Source organism: Camelus bactrianus, chromosome 14, assembly GCF_048773025.1.
Source record: "Camelus bactrianus isolate YW-2024 breed Bactrian camel chromosome 14, ASM4877302v1, whole genome shotgun sequence".
Lineage (NCBI taxonomy): Eukaryota > Metazoa > Chordata > Mammalia > Artiodactyla > Camelidae > Camelus > Camelus bactrianus.
In genome coordinates this window covers 7,699,523-7,723,714 of record NC_133552.1, presented here as the reverse complement: position 1 = coordinate 7,723,714, position 24,192 = coordinate 7,699,523, and the positions used below count along the sequence as shown (strand labels likewise).

Genomic DNA, 24,192 nt, shown 5'->3' with positions numbered 1-24,192 from the left:
TTTCTTTCCATTCCCCAATTCCCCACAACTATGAGACAGCAAAATCCTTGCCTTCCTTCAGTTCTCCGAAGTTGCCAAGATTTTTCCCATCTCACAACCTTCCAATACAGTGTTCCCTCCACCTGAAATGCTCCTCTCCCTGCTCTCTATTGGTCTAACTCCTACTACTGTCAAGGAATCAACTGGTCACTTTCCGAAGAGAAAACTTCCAGTTCCCCAGCCCTCCCTCTCATTACGTACTCTTACAGCACACTAATTTCATCCTTCAGGACACATACCAAAATTTGTAATTTCATATTTATGTGTGATTATTTAATGACTACATTCCCATTTAGATAAGTTCCACAAGGATAAGGAGCATGTCTGTTTTGTACCACTATATTCCCAAGTAGCACCTAGTACACTCTGAAACAGGAGGAACTCAAAAAAACGTAACAGATACCACCATTTAATCAAATGCATATCTCTTGATATTTATTTTTTTAATTAAGAATTTATTTATCACTTCTATAAACAATCCAAAATACATATTGTTTAATTCATGCTCAAACTACATAATTTTTTTTTACTTGATTCAGCTTTTCAGAATTAACCAGAAAAAAAAAAAAAAAAAAAGAATTACATGGAAAATAATACAATCTTTCCACTGAGGTCAGAAAAAGAAAACAGGCAAATCATAACATACGTTATTACACTCCTTCTAAAAAAGGGCTTCCCAGTGAAAGGAAGTTAGACTGTTAGAATACAGAATCAATTTCTGTATTGTTTTTTTAGATGAAGTACTTGTTTGGTTTGCATCACTCATGTGAGGACTTGGGTGATTTTAGGATAACGTGATGATCAGCTAAGGCCTTAATTTTATCATGCCTACATATAAACAAGTTGAAGTTACAAGCATGAAAGATATTTACCTTGTTGCTTTCTTGCTATAAAATTAATCATGGAAATGTAAGATTCCTTAAGAATTTTTTGAAAATAAAAACAAAAGCAGTGGTTTTTTCCATGGTTGAATACAACCACATTTATAAAGCTGCCACAAAAATGTACTTACCTTTATTTTTTACCTGAGGGAAAAATTAAATGGAGGGAGGCATGAACTACTGACTAGACACACAGGTAACCTTTCCTCTTCCTGTGGAATACACAGGAACAGGAAAAATGTCTAAGGTAACTAAGTATTTAACCAAGGTTGTGTTGGCAACTCTGAACAGTCAAGCCACTGCTGCCTGGGATTTACTTTCACCAAAACTGCAGAATTTCTGACTAATAGAAGACATGCTATTCTATTTCCACTTAAATAACTGAGGAGAAAAATGTGCCAAATTTACAAATTAGAGCACTGATGCTCCTATGACTTTAATAATTTTGGATACAGATTTGTTCTTGTAACTCTTATAAACATGTACTTGTGCGAACATCCAAAACCATCTACATGTAGATACAGATGTGTTAATTGGAAAACAAAATCAAGACATCAAAAACTTGAGATCAGCATATGATAATTTCTATGGATGTAATTTAAGAAAAATGATGCCTGTTACTTTCCTACACAGTTCAAAGAATGAAAACAAAAGTGTAAAAGCTGTTTTTTAAAGTTGCTGAGAAGAGACATGAGGAATAACTGTACTGTAGAATCACAAGGCAACGTTGTCAATATGCCACGATTATTTTAAAATACCTATAGTCTCTTCAAGAACCAAAAAGTCTGTACTGGAAATAATAAACTCTGGGGTTCATTTATAAAGATTTGCCTAAAACCTACAAAAATGTACAGATGTTACCGGAGGGTTGAATGGAGTATCAATCACCCAGGTAAGTTTATAAAAATTTTATCTTACCTAGTATAATTGGGCTAAATATACGGGATTTAAATACAGCCCTATGTATAGTTAGAAACTTATGAACTTTTGCAAATTAATTTGAAACTGGTTTGAAATTTAATATTATTTACAACTTACACATTTTTTTTGGGTTGTGATGGTGATGGCGTTTTTGATGGTCTTCCTCGTCCTTTCTGTGGGGTGGATTGTGTGGATTCAACTGCACTAGTTTCAGGAGATTCTGCTCTGCTTTGGGGAAGACCCAAATGTGGATAGTATCAAATTATGATTTACAATATAATGACTAAATATATGCAGTTTAGAGTTACACATACTTACCTCTGTTGTGCTCTCCTTGAAGTTCGGTGCTGTTTGCTTTTTGACTTCTGCTCTGTGTTTCCACTTTGTCTTTCTTCTTCTTCCTCTTCTTCCGCTGCTGATGGTCCCGATTTTTTTTTGCTTCCTTTTTTAGTTTTCATTGTTGGCTCCTCTTTGGGTGTACCTCCACCAAGAGGTTTTGGTGGCCGTCCTCTTTTACCTTTTTTTGGTGGACTATTCTGTTCATCCTCATTTTCTAAAATATCTTCTTTAAGCCTCTTTTCCTCAGGCCACTGCTGTTCATCTGATTCTGAAGCCGTATGGCCTCTCTTTCGTCCACGCTGACTGCCTTTAGGTTTCTGTTCCTGTACCAACTTAGTCAGGTCATCCATGCCTAATTTCTCTTCTGAATCTGTTACAGGTGTTTTCTTCCGGCTTCTAGGCTTGTCCAATTCAGACTAAGAATAAAAGTCACAATTTCAAATATAAAACAGTATGCACTGTTAGTAGGTATATTTTTAAGAATAAACAAACAAAAATATGTATAACTGAATCACTATGCTGTACACCAGAAACACAACATTATAAATTGACTACACTTCAATTCTAAAAAATAACTAAATAAATAAAGGAATAAATTTTAAAAATCTGATATCCACTTCAGTCATAAAAATATACCTAAATAAGGTTTAAAGTTTTGAAGTGCATCAGAACCGTAACTACTTACTTCCTTTCATTAACAGTTTTTTAACTTAAAAAAATTATCTGGGGTAAGAGGGTAAATTTTTATTCTTACTCAACCTAGAGAGTCTCAAATGGAAAACTCTCAAGTGAATATTTGATTATATTATATACATACATATATATATTTAAAGTGAAGAGCTATTTCACAAAAAAGAACACCCTAAAGCCAATGCTTGAATAAGGAAACTATATGACAGTATAATGGATCTGTTTTGATAGTAAATTTAAGTAATTCTAATTTTACCACACAGTGTATAATAAGACATAAAATATCAACTATGATATGTATCATGCATACACATCATAAAAGAACCGTTTTTGTTTTACAAATGGAGGCTGTTTACAAAAGTTAAACATTCATTATTTAGTAAAAATTTTGAAAACACTTCTGAATCAAAGATACACTTTTCAGATACAACTAATAACAACAAAAATTTTTTAAATCAGTGACTTTCAAATTTAAAATAAAACCCATCTACATTCACAGAATTTATGCATTGACCAGCAGATAGAGACTGAGAAAATTCTTCAAAGAAACCAAGAATAGGATGTATGAACATTTATAAGGCTCTCTATATGTATACACATGTGCATAAAACACATAAATACATGTTTGCAGTATTAAATTTCCAAAAAATTTGTACCAATTTACATTCTCAAAACATCAGCAGAGCCAGGAAGAGAGAAAAATGCCATATGATACCACTTATATGTGGAATAAAAAAAAAAAGACACAAATGAACTATTTATTATTTATAACTTAGATGACTGATTTCCTGAATATGTGTAAGCACATCTGACTGTCCTTTATGATTGGATTACTACATTCTGTTGATTCTTATTTTGTGGTTGGCTTTATTCCTTTGATAACAATTTAAGTTTAAAAAGCTAAGGCTCTAAACTGTTCTTATAAACAATGAATAGTACATATATGTAAATTTTAAAAATATGTGCAGTATATTGTATGTATGTATTTATATGCAATATATTGTGTATATGCAAACTGTATCAATTTTACCTAATAAAACTGAAAAATGGAGGAAAAATATCAGTGGAAAAAACAACCAAAATTACCTGTAATTCTTTTATAGGTTCAGTCATTTGCGTTTCCTGTCTGTGAACTGGCTGATTATATCCCTGGTATTATGCCCTATGTCCATTTGTTTATTAAAGTCTGAGTTTTAAACTACATTATTCTACACTTCCGGGCATGTTTAAATTTTATTTCCTACTTGTTATGAACTAAATTGTATAACCCCTAATATGACAATATTTGCAGATGGGCCTTTGGGACTTAATTCAGTTGAGGTAAGATCATGAGGGTAAGGCCCTCATGATGGGGTTAGTGTCATGAAGAGACACCAGAGAGAGACCTCTCTGTCTACCACGTAAGAACACAGTAAGAAGATGGCCATCTGCAAACAGGAAGAGAGCTCTCACCAGGAACTGAATTGGCCAGGACTAAGACCATGGACTTCCCAACCTCCAGAAATGTGAGAAAATTAATTCGTGTTGTTTAAACCTCCCAGTCTATGGTATTTTGTTATACGAGTCTGAGCAGACTAAGACATTATTGTATCTTATTTTAGAATAGGATGTGAGATGAGGTTCTAAACTGTTTTTCCTACTCCCACCACCAGAGACAACCAACATTTCAAAATCACTGATTTGTAACACCTCATTCTGTAACAGCTTTTAAGAAATGTTGTTCTGGGGCTACTGTAACAGCATCACATTTTATTAATTAGAACTAAGGGTATCTGTGTCTAGTAGGGCTGATTTTATCACTATTACTTTTCTCTTTTGCATCCATTTATTCTTCCACACGGACTTAAAATCACACTGGAATTTTACAATGATGTATTAATTTAGAAAGAACTGTCATCTTTTTTATTCATTTTTCTCGTGAAGCAATATGGTGTGTCCTCTCTCGTCTATGTTTCTCAGTTTTGGTATTTTCTCCACATAGGTTCCCCCTACTTCTGTTTAAGGGTATGTTTAGATCAATCTAACTAATTTCACTGTTGCAGTGGTTATCGTGTTGGAGTAAATCCTCTTTCCCCCAAGTGTATACCTGATACAAAGTAGAAGTATCAGAGTAAAAGTTAGTTACACACATACATACATATGCCTATGATGCTAAATTCTTAGTTTTTCAGTTGTTTCCCAAATTTTTTATGAGTACCAAAATAAAAATAAATTTGCCTCTTCTTTTTTACTGTCATACTTTTGACTCCTATTTCATGTCCTCCAGAATTGCTCAAATATTCTAGAACAATTTTAAATAAGATTGGTGACAACAGTTTGCATCTTTTGTTCCTGATTTTTAATGTTTTAAGTATTTTGCCTTTAAGAAGAGTAATTTTGACTAAATCATTGACTACTGATTTAAACAGATAAAATTTTTAGCATGTTAAGGAATTATCATTCTAGTATTAGTTTATTAAGAGTTTATATTTGTCAAGAATGAATTTTAAAATTTACTATGTCTGCTTGGCACAATCTGAGATTATTTTGTTAGTATTTTTATTTGGGATACTGATGTGCTATATTAGAAGGGTTTTTTTTTTTTTAGCATTAAATTATCCTTACATCTCAGGGGGAAAAAAAGACCTATAAATGACTGGTTTTTAATTTGTTAGGATTTATCTAAAGTTTTGTGCATAAATTAAAAATTACTGTTATTACTCAGAGATGGGAAGAGAAATACTAAATTAAAACTAAACCTTCCAATTTTAAACATTACAATTCATTTTGGTGTCCAAAGATAAGAAAAAGCAGCTGAATTCCTTTATGCTCTGGAAAGGCTGGTGAAAAACAAGAAATCCAGTGTTTGCTTTCATGAGAATACCATAAAATAATCCAGTTTCCTAAAGCATTACATTCTCTAATTTTTCATTTTGCACTGTATTGTTTTAAGAACAGAGGAAGTATAAAACTGAGGTTGGGAGCAGGAAATGGGGAAAATATGTTATTTGTAAAACTAAACATTTCAATATAAATATATGTGAAGGATAATCCCTCGGCAATGAAATTTCAATGTGAAGTGTTACTCTTTCACCATAACCTATTGGTCTTTAAATTGAAATTCTGTTTCACAGTGCTCACCTCTTTAAGATTATTTTAGCTGAAACTAGCTTACTTATAAGGGTCTTCTGAAAATGGATGCAATGTTACACAAAAGACAGCCAAAGGCCTTCATTAGTTATACAAATAAATCTCAAAAGCTCAGAAATTCAAAACTGTTCTATAAAAAAAATTGGGATTTTATTATTCTGCAACGCTCTAAAAGGTTGCACTAGATATGAAATTTACAGGATAACAAAACATTAAGAATTAATCAAAACCATGTTTCCTAATTTTGGGGGGGAGAAGGAAGGGGCAGTATGTTGGTGTGGGTAGCCTAGTAGAGGCTTCCAACAAATGAGAGAAATTATAAACTCTCTACTTAAGGCATTTTTAAGCACATGGTGACCAATTCTCAAAAATGATAATGAAGGAATTTCTGCACTAAGTGAGAAGTAGGACTAGAAGACATAATTACCTTTTTCAATTCAAAGATTCTCTTCTACAAATCTAGGTAACATGATTCCTTTCTGGCTAAGTTATCAATTTTTAATGCTGCTTGGGTTACATTTTTAAACAGCCAATACAAATCAGAATTTATCGTACAGTTAGGATTTAGTAAGAACTTTAGAATTATAATTTTTTATGTGGAAAGAAAAAAAACCTGGTTTAAATAAGTTACTGGAGAAACATGAAATCAACTGAAAGTAATTCACACTTCTTGGGATATGTAACATTGGGACGGTGGAAAACAAGAAGGGCAAGTAATGTTTCGGAGAAAGCAAAAGTGATTATTAATAACTTTTGCCTCTATTAGCTGAGTAGGTTAAAACACAGTAACTTTTATTATTATGATAATCCTTAATCAGAAATATTCACCTTTATAACAACAATAAAACAACAGCAACAACAGTTTATTTAGGCTAATACATTTATTCTGATAAATCTTACCAGCTAAACATCCGCATTTTAAAAATAAATTGATTCAGGGAGCCTAATGGGTTATTTAAGAAATGATTAGACCTAACCTAGAAAATCAAAATATGCCCAATTATTAATGCCATCAGGTTGTGTTAGAATGCTCACTGTATTCTGTATCTGTACTAAAACTGTCAAATTTGTCTTCAAGTGACATTTACAAATTATGTCTATCATACAAGTTACCATTGCTATTAAGATTAAAAACTAAACAAGGGCTTTATGAAAACTGGAGCATTTCCTACCTTTATTGGAAGCTTATTTAGTAACTATAGGCTCAAGAAATCAACTAAAATGGAGGAAACTTTAGGATCCTCATTCTATTCTCCTTCTCTATGGCTAAGTCTAAATTTATTGAGTGGAAAAAAAAACACACAAAAACCAAGCAGCTGTGAATATGGAAGTGACATTTTGATTCCAAAGACCTAAAGAATAAAGACTGCTTATTAGAATGACAATAAACTCAAGAGATTCAAATATACTTCAATTACACGATAGAGGATAATTATAAACGCCAATTTGTGATTAAAATCATTAAAGTAAAATCAGATGTCAAACTTCAGAGTAATGTTAACTGGTTTCAATGTAAAATTATTATTATTATAACTATTTAAAAATCAAACCAAATATCTCACCCTTACAAGATCAGAGTCGTCTCTCTTGTCACTTTTTTTTCCTGGCAAAGGTGAAGACATTGTGTAATCTTCATTTTCACTGTGATCCATTTCAGAACTATCAAGCCTTTTAATATAGATATTTGTAATTGTTATTAAAATCACATAACCTTAAAAGTTTTTCCTGCTCCCTAGTATAGCTTTATAACCTTATGAGGAAAAGTTTCATTATTTTCAAAAGTTATCAATTTTATTCTATCATATTTAGCACCATTTGGCTATTTCCCATCTTCCTCCCTTTCATCCCTTCCATAGATTACTACTAGCTGACTCCCAACTGGTTTTTCTACCTCAGTTCTAGCTTAGGGCAATCTTTTAAAAACACACATTAGATCACTAGACTCCACAATATCTTTCAGTTTTACTTAAAATCAAATCCAAATGCCCTACGTTATCCACAAAGCCCAAACAAAATCTGGCTACCGCTCAAGATTATCCCTAACCATTATTCTCTCATTCCTTCTCTCCAACCAAACTGATCTCTCAAACATGCCTTGCTCATTCCCTTAGACACAGTCCTGGTGAACTGATGGGATTTGGGCGGGGGGCGGGGAGGCACAAAATTCATTAGTCAAAGATTGAAAGTTTAACCAAAAGTATCCTGAAAAAGTATAGCAGGGACAATTCATGTTTTGGATAACAGTGGGAGATGAGGATAGGGTAAAACCATATAACTGTCTTGAAAGCAAACAAGAGAAGCCAATTAAGATTTCTGAGTAATGGAATAACCTGAAAAGAGTAGTATTTTAAAAAGATTATCTAGCAGTGATGTAATGCAGCCAGAGGAATAACGAAGGGGAAAAGCCAAATACTACAAAACAGTTAAAGAAAGGGAATGAATGAAATGATGATAATCAAAAAGAGAAGTATTAAACATTGTAGAGAAAATAATTGGCAAAACTTAGCACAAGGGCAGAATCAAAGACAATTTTGAGGCTCTTAGCCTAGATGGGTAAATTAGACCATCTTTGATTATAACCAGGTATTCAGGGAGAAAAAACAATAATTTAGGAAATGAGTTGCTGGAAATGTATTTGGTCATGTTAAGTAAGAGGCCATCCACCAGAAAAATGTCCAAATGACAGATGTGAAGATGTCATTTAGCTATTAATCACTAATATGTATTCAAACAGGAATTTAGAACAAGAGTTATAGGTGTAATTTTTGTTTTATTTCTTTTATACTATATATCATTTAACAATTTATTAATTACAGGGAAATGGGATAAGACACTTTAGAATGTCTCCTCCCTTCTTTACTGACTGGTTATAAATAATGCAAAAGACAGCATAATCTTTCATAATAACTTAGCAAAATCAATAAATGGTGGCAGTTTAGCCCTTTACAAGGCTCTGCTGCTAACAAATGGTATACTAAGCTCTATGCTAAACTAGTTAAAGTTTAAATTATTTTCTTTTCTTTCTTAGAAAAAAAAAAACTCCTGTATAGCATGAACTGAAAGTACATTCAAAAATTACTTTTTAAACAAAAAACTTTATACACATCTACATGGCAAAAAGGAATTCAAACCATACCAGTGTATAAAATCATCTCCTTCCTACACTAGATTGCCACAGACACTATTAAGATGCTGTGTTCTTCCAAAAACTTTCCACACATATACAAGCAAAAGTAAATAAGAACCCTTTTTAAAAACTCAAAAATACTTTAACACTGTTCTATTCTTTGTCTTTTTCATTCAATAATGTATGTGGAAACTCTTCGTATTAGCTCATACTCATCACTTTTTTAATGACTATATTCCATTGTATGGATGGATCATAATTTAAAGGATTATAATCACTAGACATTGAGGTTGGAAACCAGCTTATATGTCTACAACACAGATTACCCCAATGACCTAAAATATGAAAGGCTAAGATGGAGTACCTATCGGAAATGAGCAAGCAAATACGTTTAACTTGTAAACGGCTACCAGCATTAATGGGAAACTGCAGATATGCACTGATTTCCATTCACTGACATTTAATGTTTTGGGTTATGTTATTTTACATCTCACAGCTTTTTTGGAATTCTTAAATTTAAAGCATGATATTTCTTATGTACTTACCTCCCTTTTATTCTCCCAGGAGAGCTTGGATTTGAACTGCTGCTTGCATTGCTTACAGTTTCCATTCGTGATGATTTTGTCTGCGATTGTTTGCCTGCTGATGAAAGCGGCTTATTAACAGCTCCTAGAACATTGGTTGTTTTAGGCTGAAATGAAAAATGCAAATCTTTCTATTTGATTACAGCCAAAAGAAAATAGATGTAAAGAACCATAAATAACATCTGCCAAAGTGTTTAAATGTACAAATCACAAAAAAGTGCCTATCCTTGAGCAAAGCAAGGATTATAATAAACTGAGTATCACTTGAACAAATATGTAGCAAGCATAAATTTAAGTTTCTTAGTTATTTGGAGGCAAAGACTTACACAGAAAGTGACACAAATTAAATGCATAGTCAACAATGAAAATAGATAATTAGGCTCTTGCTACAGAAGGAACTAAGAAAATGTCTTTTTAGTTTAATATTTTTATCTTAATATAAAGGGTAAGATATTTAAGGATCAGCATCTCCAGGGCTTTATCATAAGGTAAAAAATAAGTTCTGTATTGCAGAATGCATCTAGACAGCAAATAAAACTATTTCTTACTAGTAAATGGAAGATACCTAATACTTATACTTTCTTTTGATACATCAATTTTTAAAGAAATACAAAATAACATAATTATGCCAATAATCACACTAAAATAAACTACTACATAAAAATTAAAACAATTTCAAAACATACTTTTCCAGGAGTGAAAAATGATTTCATTTCTGGAGGCAGATAATTTTTGGTGTTACTGAAGTTCTACAAGCAAAGAAAAAGGACACAGTCAATGAAAACTGAAATACTGTATCTGTGATACATATTTATTTAAATATTCAGTTGAAACTCAAAATTTCAGTCACTGATTTTAAATGCTTTAATAAGCTTAAACTAACCTCGTACTAACTCCAGTATTAACACAACATATTTGAGCTCTAACATGCTAGAGTGCTAAGAGCACACCAGCAAGTACAGGCTTACGTAATAATACCCTCCAGGGAAGAGGCCACACACGGTCCCCTTATCTTAAAAATACCAAGGTGAATGCTTAAAAGCAGACAGTCCCTTTTAGCTAGCTATTGGGTGAACCTACAGGTCTGAGTTCTTATCTCTTGACACTGGTAGGACCTTAACTGGTATTTTGCTATTTGGAAAAAAAAAAAAGTAGTGGTGGTTCCCTTACTCTCAGTTAACTTACTAGGCTTAGATGCACTATGTACCTCTAAGAGATTCTAAAAAATATCTCTTTTGGTATCATACCAAACATGAGTTTCACGAGTGGTTTGGGAACATTCCTGTAATGTTCCCAAGATCTTGGGCCTATTCCAGTGTCAGTTCTCTGCTTGTTTCCTCATTCCAGTTACAAATCTCAATCAAGGGATTATAACTTAAGACTCCCAGCATTCTCTTTCCCATTCTGGATCAGTGGCCATTAACTCATACATCTACAAGCTTTGATCACATTTTTGCCTGTGTTCCTAAACTGGCATAAAATGCTGGATTCAAACACTATAGATCATCCTAATTCATCTCTGGACCTTACTTGTGTCCTACAGTTTGGCCCATATTCTTGTCTTGAACCACATCATTAACACTCATGGCGATCTTTCCATGACGTTAGTGGTGGGCCAGCTCTTGACAATGATCCTTCCTGACCTTCCCACAACCTAGTGCCAAGAATACATCTTATTTCAACTTACACAAACAAATTCTAAAACAACTACCTTGTCAGGCTGGGTGAAAAAACGAGCAGGGAGTACTGGGTCTTTAGGAGATTCCAAACTGTATGTGGTGCTTTTTGACATGATGATATTCATGGCAACATCACACACAGTATACAGTTTCTGCAATGGTATTTAAAAAAATTAGATACTTAATGGCATCCTACATTCTGTGAATTAGGAGTAATTCTACAACATGCATTTAATATGGAGTTTTCAGGATAACAGTGTAAATTAAAATGCTACAATGACTATTATTTTCATTAGTTTATTAGTAACAGTATTATTACTAATTCTATATTAGTAAGTCTAACTACTATTAATAAAAATACTATTTACTACTAAAAGGAAAGACTAATGTTGTCTACAGAAGTTTGATACTCTATAGTTAAATGCTTAAAATCAACATGGAATCAATTATTTATAAAGAATTACATACTTCATTCATTTTTGCATCATCTGGTCCTTGAGCATCTTTTGTTTGTTTAATATTTTCTACCATCTTTCTGATAAATGCATGGCTGTTATTTTCATTCTTTGCCATTAATATTTCCAGAACGAACCAAAGACACCTAAAAAATACCAAGAAAAAAAGAAGAAAAATTTCATTGTTAAATACAGATATAATAATTTTAAACATAAGTACAATAAACTACAGAAGCAGAAAAAATGAAAAAGAAACACCTACAAATCAACAGAGAAAAAAAAAGATATGTCACACACATATTACAACATGTCAGCAATGCAGGTGTGAGTTCACAAGACACCTTCTCAAAGTCTCACTAATTTTCCTAGGGAGGCGGGTTAAAAAAGAACAGAAATGGTGTTAAGAATGAAGTGATTGTAACCCCTGGCTATAACAGGGAGGGAGATTGGCTAAAGAATAAATGGGCCATAGATAAAGTGAAGCCTCAAATACTCAGGACTGACTGTAGTCCTGACTGGCAAAGAAATCTAACTACCTTACACTCAATAATTAAGAATCTTCATCAATAAATTAGAGGGGAAAGTCATGGCTGACAACTACATATACCATTTTTGCTTAAAGAGAGAAAAATTAAAAGAAAGCTCCAGTACCTCAATTTTAAAGTTAATTACAAAAAAAAATGAAAGTTCTTTGTCTCTGTGTACTATGCAGACAGAATGGGACAGAGAAAAAGCACAGAGAAGAAAAATGGGAGAAGAAGGGAGAAATGTGAAACAAGGTATCATTCTAGAAGAGAAAAAAAGTGACCTCTGAGATCTCAGACATAGGGTAAGTTCTTCCAGAATGGCTCTCAGAATGAAGATCACTCATGGCTCTACTAGGGCAATTTACAAATACAGCCAAAAATGTTTTGTCAATTCTGAAGAATATTTTTTCTATTTCAAAAGCCAAAATTCTCTGAGAAAGAAGGATGGCTAAAAGTTTTCATTAGTTATAATTACTCTAACATAGAATTCATTTGGGGGGAACTAACTGCTTTTTTTTTTTTTTAATGGAAACTGTGGGCAAAAAGATGGTAAAAGCTTTTTCTCTTGCCATGAGAAAGTTATCAGTAATTTAATTTTATTCTCTTGAAGCATCTCAAATATTTAACTATAAAATATTTCTATGAATTAAGAAACCAAGAGCTATTTTCCTTTAATAGGAAGTTAAAGACATAGTAAGTTAATTTATTGAAAACCACAAAGGTCATCCTTTATTATAACATAAACAGGGCTTTTTCACTGTTAAATTTTAGATAAATCTTATTTAAAGAACTCTGCTGGTATTATGAAGACTTCTCTAAATACTGTTATATTCCCCTGCTACACACCCAGGCATATATAGTCTCTTTCAGCCTCTCAACAAGAATCTTTGAATAAATTTTGAGTGTCACAAACTTTAATTAGAGAATCATCAATGAAGTAGTAAGTGGGAGCAGTTTCCTGGTTATCAGCTTGGCCCATTATAAATTAGACCATCCTCTCTTCCTTATGGAGGAAGAAAGTAACTGCAAAGAAAATGTGCTTACCATGTGAATAAAAGAAAGTATTAATTCACCCCACATGAAAATCTATACAGTGTTTCAGACAAAAGTAGGAAAAGATAAGAACTAGAATGAAAACATTTAATGTATTATTTCAATAGAAAAGAAATGCCAGACTGGTAGAAAAATTGGAAAGTAATACAATAATTATGTTAAGTTGTTTTGGGAAACTATGTTAAGAAATGAAATATGAAGAGATGGTATGAAAAAAGAAAAATAAGAGAACAAATAAGGTAAAAACCCTTAAACTCCTAAGAAATGAAATAAATTTAATAAACTAATTATAATTGAGATTTCATTATCAGCAGGAAAGGGAAAAAACTTTCAGAAAAGTATGAAAATGGGATGGAAAAAGTCTTACTCTTTAACATCTTTAAGTTGTTCAATATCCTGTACTTTGACATAATCTGGGTCATGTGCCAAAAGGTGAATTGTATATGGAACAACATACTCGGGTAGAAGAGACAGTAATTTTTCTGAAAAAGATAAAAAAAAAAAAAAAAGAAGAAGAAACAAAAATATCCAGGTTAGAAAACCAAATCTTACTCATTCTCTTTCTCTCTAATACTACATCTCAACAATTTACTACAATATGGCTAGAAGAAAAATATATTGAAATGTCTAGTGTGCAGGTACACCATAATTCAAACAGTTTATTCATTCATCCATCATGTCCAATATTGAAATGTCTACTAAACGCACCATGTACTGAGACTACAAAGACAAAATTTTAATTTTCAATGGATATGGGGGAAAGTGACCCAAACTATATTCAAGATTAAGAAACATAAGATCTGTTTTTCTTGTTAGTATTAGCAACTCTATGTTCAACACTCCTTGGTAAGCTGCTGAGCAAAATGAAAAAACTGGTAAATCTTTAATTTAGTATGGTACCAAAATAGGAATAGCTTGATACTATTTGATACCATTTGTAACAGAAGAACAGATATAAAGGAATAGACTTTGATTCTAGGACATTTTAAATAACAAAGAAACATCTTTTTACTTTAAATTCAAATATTTTTATATTTTGATTGATATCAACATATCCATTAGAGGTAGAAATGGTAATCCTAACCAGTTTTAATAAAGCTTACTCAAAAGACCAGGATTCATATTCTGAACAATTCCTTTTATATTTCCTACTCTCAAAACTTAAAATCAGATGTTCAACCTAGAGCATAATAATATATATAATATACATTTGACATATATATAATATATGTGTCAATAAGGCATCACGTTTTATTTCTATTGCTGAATTCAAGGAGAATAAAACCTAGAGCATAATAATATATATATATAATATATGTATTATACATGTGTGTCTATAAGGCATCAAGTTTTCTATATTTCTATTGCTGAACTCAAAAGAGAATAGTCTGTGTGTAATATCATTCATTCAAGGTAGGTATAGAAGGAAAAAAGAAACAGGGTTCAAAATTCAGTGAAATTCAAATTCAAGTCTATCAAGTATCTACTGAGTGTTTACTATTTTCCTTGCCTACTATTTTTACTGGGGCTTACTATTTTAAATACAAAGATGAATATGACTAGATAAAGACCTCACATAAAAACATAGACAGGACAGAAGCTATACTTATTGAGTACTTATTGAAGTGGACAGCGCCCTAAAATAAAAATAGCTGACAACTACTGAGTACTTCTTTAGAATATGCATTATGCCAGGTGCTTTATATACATAACTTATTAATCCTCATAACAACCATAAGAAACGAGTAAAATTATAAAATCTTACAAATAAGGAAACTAAGGCTCAGACTGCGAAAATAACGCAACCAGTAAACAGCAGAGGTGGGATTTGACTCCAGAGCCCTCATTTTTCCCAAGGTGAGGAAGGAGGACAGAGAAACAGGGTCCCAATGGTGAGACACCAAAATTATTTTAAAGGATTGAAAAAGGGCAAATCACGCTCCCTGGTTTTGTTGTTTGTCTATTTGTTTGGCCAGAAGGGGGAGGCACTTTCCAGATACAGCTGACAACAGAGGAAAAAGATGGCTGCACAAATTTCAAATAATAGAGTACAAGGAACACAGAATTTATAGTAGGGAGTGGCTAGAGAGAAAGCTTAGAACTCAGGCTGAGAGTAAACTATAAGAGGCCATGCTAATGAGTTTCAACTTGAGCCTATGAGCAATAAAGTATCAACACGTATTTCAAGCAAGGAAGTGATGTGATCTGATCTGTTTTAGAAAGATAATTTTGATAGCGGTGTGGCACAGCTGGAGGTGGGTCAGAGGCAGGGAAACATTTATAAACAGGGAGCTAGTTAGGAGTGTATACGATAATACAAGTAAAATGTAGCAGGGTAGGAGAATTGAGAAACACTGAAGATACCTACTAGAACAATTAAGAGGATTTGGTGACAGATGAAAGGAAGAAAGAAGGCATGAAGAATGCCTCTGATTTCTGACTTGCATAACTGAATGGATTTTAATGCTGTAAACAAGTCATAAAAGTTGGAGAGGCACAAAAGCTAACAGCGTGGGTGGTGTAAAGTGAGCAGATTTTAAAAAGGCACACAAGCAACTGATATTAATGTCAGTTACAGGTGAGGATAACCAAAAAAGACTGAAGACCGGTTACATATTTTAGTTTTATCATTTAAAAACTATTCAGATTAAAATGCACAACTCTGAAGGCAAGAGTTACTAAAGTTTTTTAAACTTAAAGATAGTATTTAGGCAATCTATATAAATGTAAATTTTACTGTTTCATTAAAAGTACCTCCAAGGTCACTGTTTATTTCCCTTGGCCTTTTAGTCAGTTACATAAAGATATAAGGGTTGATATTTAAATACTCTTGAATTTGTATTTTTAAAATGACCTTTTAAGGGGAAAAGCTGTTACTGAATAGTAGTAATAATGTCTTATTTAATGAGGGCCAATTAGAATATAATAAATAAACAGTAACATCATGTTGTGTTCTATAAAACTGAAACTGGCAGGATGGAAAAGTACGCTTCTCATTTTCATAAACGCTTACCACTAACAGCTGCATGCTGCTTCAGATACTCGCGTCTCACATTGATATTTTTTACCAGACACTGCCTGGCGTGGGCTCTTCTTTCTTTTACGGGATCTTTTGCACAAAGTGCACAGATTGCCATATACTCAAGTGGAAGCCGTAATCGAGAAAGGCCTTTGTGAAGCTTCTGAGCAAAAACTTGTCTTACTTGATAGCATTCATCCTGTGGAGACATAATTATTCCACATATTATCCACATGGCACCAAAGACTAAGTAACAACTTCAGATATAAATTTGCCAAATCAAGTAACCAGAAGGGTAAACATAGCAAATTTACCCACAACCACTGCTTCTGCTCATAAGACTGAGATGTTGTGACAAGCTAATTTCAAGACTGGAGTGATCACCTGGACCCTAGTAACTACATGTGCTAGAAAATATTGAAGGTACTCTTAAAAGAAGTAAAACCGGTAAATGTAAATTTATCCTAACAAATAAGATATGAGAAAAAAGCTGGAACACTCTCTCATATTTAACTTTTTCATTTACTGAGCAAGATAAAATTGTCCAAGTTACATATTTTAGTTTCATCATTTAAAAACTATTCAGATTAAAATGCACAACTCTGAAGGCAAGAGTTACTACTCAAGTTCAGAAACACATTACTTTCAGTAATTAGAAAAGAACCAATCTGTTCATTACCACTGTCCCTGCTTTCTTCACACTAAACTCGCTGTCTTAAATCACCTGCTTCCACTATCCTAGCTAAGTCCTCTTTGTCTTTAATGACAGCTCCTCTCTCTTCCAGAATCACTGCCTAATCTTCACCCTCCACCCACCACTGTGCTCTCTTGGCGATCTGCGCAGATCTCCAGCATAGCATGTTTTTGTACACAGGATTAAAATGACTGGCTTATGTGCCTTACCCATCCCTGCTTATTTCCTGAAGACAAGAACTGCGTCTTTATTTATCTTTGTGCCACTAAACCTAGCGCAATGTCTGGTACACAGATTATCAGAATTTTTCCTAAACTACAGGGAAAAGCTCAATATGACTTTTGAGCCACACATGAGACACATAAAGACCTTCTATGAAATACAAAGACCTTCATAATTACACTTTACATTCCACCAGTGAACACAAGGTGTAGTATTTTTCATATTATTGCAACTTAATGTGCACTATTTCTTCAATCTACAATGTTATTTGTTTTTCTTCAAAACCCAGGTCATAACATCTTGCCCTTATCTTTAAATCCTTATTTTCTGTATCTTCTTTCATTTAATTTAAACTTCAGTTTATTATAATATCAAATATCCACTTTAAAAAGAAGTAGTCTAGCTTTCACAGAAATATTGTCTATTATCTACCCTCATACTCAACAAAATAAAGTTATCTCACTCCTTCTTCAGTATCACCCTTATGGCAGAGAGGAATCTTCATTATCATATTATTTACTATGAAAATATCCAATTATAAACTGTATTAAGTAAAAGTAAACATATCACATATATATTCACAAATGAACAGATCATTCATTAAAACATTAAACAAGAGGAGAGGGACAAGCAGGAGTATGGGATTAACAGATACAAACTACTATACATAAATAGACAAGCAACAAGGATTTACTATATATATAGCACAGGGAATTATACCCAGTATCTATAGTGGAATATAATCTGCAAAACCAAACCAAACCAAACCAAACTGAATCACTATGCTTTTCACCTGAAACTAATGCAATATTGTAAATCAACTATACTTCAAAAAAATAAACAAAAACATTAACCACCACTCAAACACCCCCCCAACTTAGATGCATTTGCAACCAACACCATATTTTTGTCATTCTCTCACTAATCAATGAGGATCCAGTAATACAATGCAAATTAAGTACAAAGTCAATTGTGAATCATGGCACAAGTAGCAGGATTTCAAAAAGTCATCAAAGTTATGTCAGAGAACTGTTAAATTATATGCAAGGCAACTGACAAAATTAACAGCAGAAGATGAGAAAACTGACAAGAATAACGACACAACAGGAACATTAGAAGAGACTCATCTGAATAGAGATTTTTAAAAGCTTTCTCCTGGGAACTGAGGAAGTCTCCTAATGTTTATTTCATTTGTAGTTTTTTTGCAAAGATTTACCCTTTCAACTAGGTTAAAAAATGTGAAGTAAAGGACAGAGTGATAAAATTTTTATCAGGAAAAATACACTCTCAAAAAAGCAAACACTTGATACTTTTTCATGTTTATGGTTATAGCCAATAACTGGTTCAACATAAATAAGATGTCTAATACTACAAAATATTTTCCCCCTAGATAATCAAAGCTTTTATTCACTACTAAGAAATCAATTTTCATCTGTATCTTAAATAAATTCACTTTCAGTGGCCTTTTAAAGTACAAATTATCCCTCAGAACTACTTCTACTATCTTGTAAATAGTTCAATTACTTTCTGTATTGCACTGTATTATTAGTACTTATTTATATTTTCTGTTCTCCTAAGAGGTTATCATCTTCTTGAGGGTTGTAGCCATGATTCATCTTTGTATTTATAGAACCCAAAACAACGCACAGCACATAGCAGTACACAGTGAATTTTTAAAGAACTGCAGTCAAATTCTAAAATACCTAAGCAATTCTTAAATAATTTTATGATTCATATTATTGAATTTCTATCCCTCCAGATTTACTTTCTACTCAAATGCATGGTAAGGCTTCTGAGATACAATATTGCCTTTAAAGAGTTCAACTCAAGTTAAGAAAAATAAACCACAGGCACATAAATATCTAAGCACAAGTCATGTATGTATCAGAGGACTACAGGTAAAATCTGTAGGGGATCAAAAGGAGACCACCTACAAGAATAATAGTAAGTTTTGTGGAGAAGATTGCATCTGAGCGTTGATTTGCAGAAAGGATTGGATCTGGATGTGTAGAAATGAGAGGTGAGAAGAAAACTAGAGGCAGCAAACTACAGGTACATAAAAGAAAAAAAAATTGCTCAGATTCACAGAAATGAGAGTAAGTAGAGGGTAGTGTGCTAAACAAAATTTTAAGATGTGTATCTGCGTCCAAATATTAGAGGGGCTTGTATGGCAAGTTGTAAAATAGATGTGAATTTTTTTCTTTCTTAGGAGTATAACCCTCTACATATTTTTGACCAGGGGAATAACATGATCAGCACTGTAATATGGAAATGTAGTCAACAAAAGAGAAAGTCTCACAATAGTGTAGGTGAGAGCTAATGAGGGTTACAGCAGTAAGTATGGTTAAGATGGTATGTATGAATAATCTGACTTTTGCAGCAAGGTTTAAGTGCAAGCAAATGGTCAAACGTAAATTATGTTTTTAGATCAAAGAAATGGCATTCATATTTATTTGATGCTTACTGTGAGGTTCTACATGTCAGAAAAGAATAGAGTATGCATTTAGTCCTACATTAACAATACATGAAAGTTTGAAATTTCTGTTTAGCATTGGACCAGATACTTGAAAAGAAAAGTTAATGTTGCTAGAATAGGAGTTACATGGCCAAAGAATAGAAAATGACATGGCCAAACAAGAATGTGCAAGTGGAAAAGTTGGTCATGAACAAATCCTCACAGAACATATCTTTAAAGGAGAAGAGAAGGGCCAGAAAATGTAGTCAGAGAAATATGACAAAAATCAGGAAACAAAGACCAAAGGAGAGCGTTTCTAGAATAAAGGCACAATGAGTTGTGTCAAATGATGCAAAAAGGACATGTACCATGAAGATTAAGATCAATGGATCTGGGGACTTTCATAGAGCATTTTCAGAAAACAGTAAAGGCAAATGCCAAAAGATGAGGAATGAGAGGATAAGAGGTAAAGAGATTACTCTTTCTTGAGTTTTCGAAGTTTAAAAAGAAGAGATGGGTATATGGTTTAAAGCAACAGCAGAATTAGGAAAAGTTTTGTTTAGAATATGATAACCTCATAGGTTTGTAAGTTGTGAGAATGTGCTAATAATTAACTTTTAATCACTAACACATGTTCCACAGTCAACAGAATTCCAAAACAATCTTTAAACTCAGGCAATCTGAACTTTCACCTTGGGAATTTGGTAACTGAGGTAATAATATATAACAAATAGTGTGCTAGAAAAGAAAGCCTCCAAAAGCTAACCAGTGTGCATGCTTTTTGTACATAGTGGACATTAAACCAATGATGTGCATATACTTATTATACTTAAGGAGTTTCAAACAAAGCCTATCTCTTTGGACATATTTCCATACTTTCTTCCTTTTTTCTTAAATTTCTACTTCACAACTGACAGCACCAATACCTTAAGAAATGCTAAACCAAGAATCTGATAAATCAACTGCAGGTACTGCCAATTGGAAAACAGTAATTACATAGGCTGTTTGCTAAGAAACTTAATATATACTTTTAAGACAATTATTACTTTATTGCAAAGTAAGATTTTCTCCAAAATTAAAGGGGAAGACTAAACAGGGAAATTATGGGTTCTCCCAATGTTATTTTTCCAATTGTATAATATCTGAATAACAACACCAAAATTAAAATAAATCATAATAATAAACAGGATTTGGAATAGCTGTTTTAAAGCCTGAAGTACCAGAAATTGACAAAATAATTACAATTTAAAAACAGATGATTGTTTATGTCTAGGGGTTATACATATGCAGCAACAAGCAACAGAAGAGAGGAGTGGAGAGAAAAATTAAAATCCCTGAAATAAATGCCAAATTCTTATAAATTAGACTGCACGGAAAAGAATAGGAAAACTAAGTGTAAAATTACCAAATTATAAATGAAAAATCCATAATGGAATATCATATTTACTATTATAAAAGTTCTTTTTCTTTAATTTTCTTAGTTATGCTCTGAGTAATAAAGAATGCCTTTGACGTAAAATTAACCTATACCATGTCTTTATAAAACTATAAATAACTACACATTTTCTTTCAAGAACTAAATCCATTCAATCCTTATTATTCACACATTATAAATTTGTGAATTCACCTATTCACTAAAACTTATCTGTAAACCCCAAACACTACTTGCTGCACTTCCATGGTCATTCGCGAGCAGCAAAAATTTGAGTTGCCTGACACGTGTCCCGGCTGAGGTCACACAGGGAGGGCAATGTTCTCCCTTACTGTTTCAGCTCTCATTAACAAGTATCCTTTTGGTAGTCTATTTAGTGCCACATTTCTCACAATTCTGTACTTTTTGTTGGTTATTTTGTTGTTTAAAATAGCTCCTAAGCATAGTGCTGAAGTGCTGGTTAGTGTTCCTAAGAGCAAGAAGGCTGTGATGTGCCTTATGGAGAAAATATGTGTCACATTAGCTTTCTGCAGGCATGAGTTACAGTGCTGCTGGACATGAGTTCAGTGTTAATGTCCCTGTGAGCACTGGTTGAGTATTTGCTTATTCAGTGCTTGGGGTGACTTCATAGAACAGAACTACTGCAAGTAACAAGAACTAACTGTACTATGTTAGCAACCCAAAACTCAAAGTTTTACAACTCTGAAATGGTCTCATATATAAATTTTCCAAAAGGAGACACAAACATTCATGATTTTTATCTCTGTATCATGGTGGACTTTTTCTTCCTAAAAGTCAAAGACCAAACAAAGTCATGTTCTATACAGCCATTTTCCTTACATTGATAGCTAACGCACATAGCTGATACTGTTCTAATGTGATAATTTCATGGTAGCAGGGTTCTTGTGCCAGCTTCACAATAGCACTCCCAGCAGCAAGTCTCAGGCGTGACATATCTGGTTTACTGAAAAATAAGCAAGGAAGAATGTTAGATTTCTAAATGTCTACACAAAAACATCCCTACTTTGTATATCTAATTTTATAAAAATTCCTCTGACAGAAAAAGGGGGGGGGGGGTAGGAAACAATTTGGTATTGAAAACCATATTATGTTTACTTAACTTTTGGAAGATGGTATCTAATACTAGAAATTCTTCTCCTGAACATCAGTCTATGCTAATCATTTAATTCTCTGTCTACACAAAATAGCTTTTAGCCAAGCCTAGAGCAAATCTATCTGTACGGTTAGTTGTTCGATTCTAAGACTTCCACTATGGATTTTTTTTTTATAAATGTGTTTACTTATAGATTATGCATACAAATGTTCTACAACCTGCTAATCTGTCAACAAAAACTATGGTGCTAAGTACAAAAGAGGAAAACAGGTGTAGTGGATAAAACACTACTATTTTTAGCTAGAATTCAAGTTTTAAAATATTACTAAGAGCCTCTTTTTAAGTTTAAGGAAAGAAAATTTTTTGCTAAATGGGACATACTTCAACAATTAGGAAATTCTTGATTGGTAAATATATCTAATCAATTCTTCCTAATATAGTGACATATTACATGAATTACAGGGATCTTGAAAAAAATTATAGGGATCCTGGACTAATGTGAGGGAAAGTTACAACTCCTTAATTAGGACCCCCTATGTCCATAGTAAAGAGCATTATTTAATACTCATACAACAAATATGTGTCTATCATATGTACAGTACTGAGAGGGACTTCAAGAAAAGTCTTAGTCTTCTAAGATCTAATGGTTCACTTGCTTTAAGTCTCTTCCTTTACCTTTTGAAGGATTATGTAAAAATACTGACTGAATGCACACCAGCATTAATACAGTTCTGAAGTTACATGTCCTAGAGGTGCTTTTTCAGTTTACCAATAGTAATATTCCAAGTAGTTATTATAAGGTAAATCACTCAACCACTGCTAAGGAAGGTCTGATTTTCCTGTTGCAGTTTATTTAGTATAAATAAAAAAATAGTTATAATTAGACGCTTTACAACTACGTTTTGAAGATCAGGTTTCTATATAAAGTCTTGCTTAACAATGCAGAACAAATACAATTCACATTCATTTGTACAATTCAAGTACACATTTGATTTTATTAAATACTAAGAATAAAAACAGGTGAGATGAGATCTAAATAGGCACATAAATAATGCAATTAACAAGTTTAAGAGACAAAATGTATTAATACTAAGGAAATTTTTTTCTCCAATTATATAAATCCTGAACACTAGCACATAAATTACAAAGTAGAAGGGGAAGACAATTAGTTAGACTAAAAGAAGGTAAATAAATGAATTACACATGGTTTTCAAAGTTTTCTTTTTATTTGATTTGTTTGAGAAAAATGTGCTACTACTGTTACCATCCTACACAAAAAATACAGGATGAGCAAAACAGGATGGAAAGAGACAAAGCAACTGGTAGTCACTGGTTATATTTTGTCTTAAAGAAAGTTGGATATACTAAGGGGGAAAAGTTACACTCATTTTTTATTACTAATAAGAGGCAATAAATGGCACTTGTGTTTTCAAACCGGAAAGATGTCTAAATTTTAGCCAACCTTGACATAATAACCACTACCACCATCAATACCTCTAATCACTCTGTGCTGGGCAGTGCTTTAAAAAAATACATTAAATATACTAACTTACTTGATTATCATAATAGCTAGATGAAATAGGTATCATCATCATCTCTGTTTTAATAGATGAGAAAACTGAGGTACAGAGAGGTTCAAGTAACTTGCTGAAGGCCACCTAGCTAGTAAGTGGTGGTGCCATGATTTGAATCTGGGCTCCAGAGTCCTTGTTTTCAATCACTATACTATACTTAAACTTTCAAATGAAACAAACAAAAGTATGTGTGTTTCAAATAAGTGGAATCAAGTACCCTTTTAAAAATTTGCATATATTTATACTTCTAGAAATAGA

The 24,192-nt window shown here is 32.8% G+C and overlaps 1 protein-coding gene across 6 annotated transcripts in view; it reads right to left on the bottom strand.

The window, feature by feature from the left end:
* PDS5B (PDS5 cohesin associated factor B) overlaps positions 1 to 24,192 on the bottom strand; it is a 164,001-nt gene that overhangs the window by 5,235 nt on the left and 134,574 nt on the right. Inside the window, exons 24-33 of one of the 6 annotated variants that reach the window (XM_074378039.1) lie at positions 22,087 to 22,210; positions 16,438 to 16,642; positions 13,792 to 13,906; positions 11,858 to 11,990; positions 11,422 to 11,541; positions 10,397 to 10,459; positions 9,672 to 9,817; positions 7,562 to 7,667; positions 2,160 to 2,596; positions 1,959 to 2,069 (exon numbers count right to left, since the gene is read on the bottom strand). In XM_074378039.1, coding sequence (XP_074234140.1) covers positions 1,959 to 2,069; positions 2,160 to 2,596; positions 7,562 to 7,667; positions 9,672 to 9,817; positions 10,397 to 10,459; positions 11,422 to 11,541; positions 11,858 to 11,990; positions 13,792 to 13,906; positions 16,438 to 16,642; positions 22,087 to 22,210 — 1,560 coding nt within the window. Of the gene's footprint in view, positions 1 to 1,954; positions 2,070 to 2,159; positions 2,597 to 7,561; positions 7,668 to 9,671; positions 9,818 to 10,396; positions 10,460 to 11,421; positions 11,542 to 11,857; positions 11,991 to 13,791; positions 13,907 to 16,437; positions 16,643 to 22,086; positions 22,211 to 24,192 lie in introns of those variants that run through there. The other 5 variants (XM_074378040.1, XM_074378041.1, XM_074378042.1 and 2 more) reach the window with 5 other exon arrangements.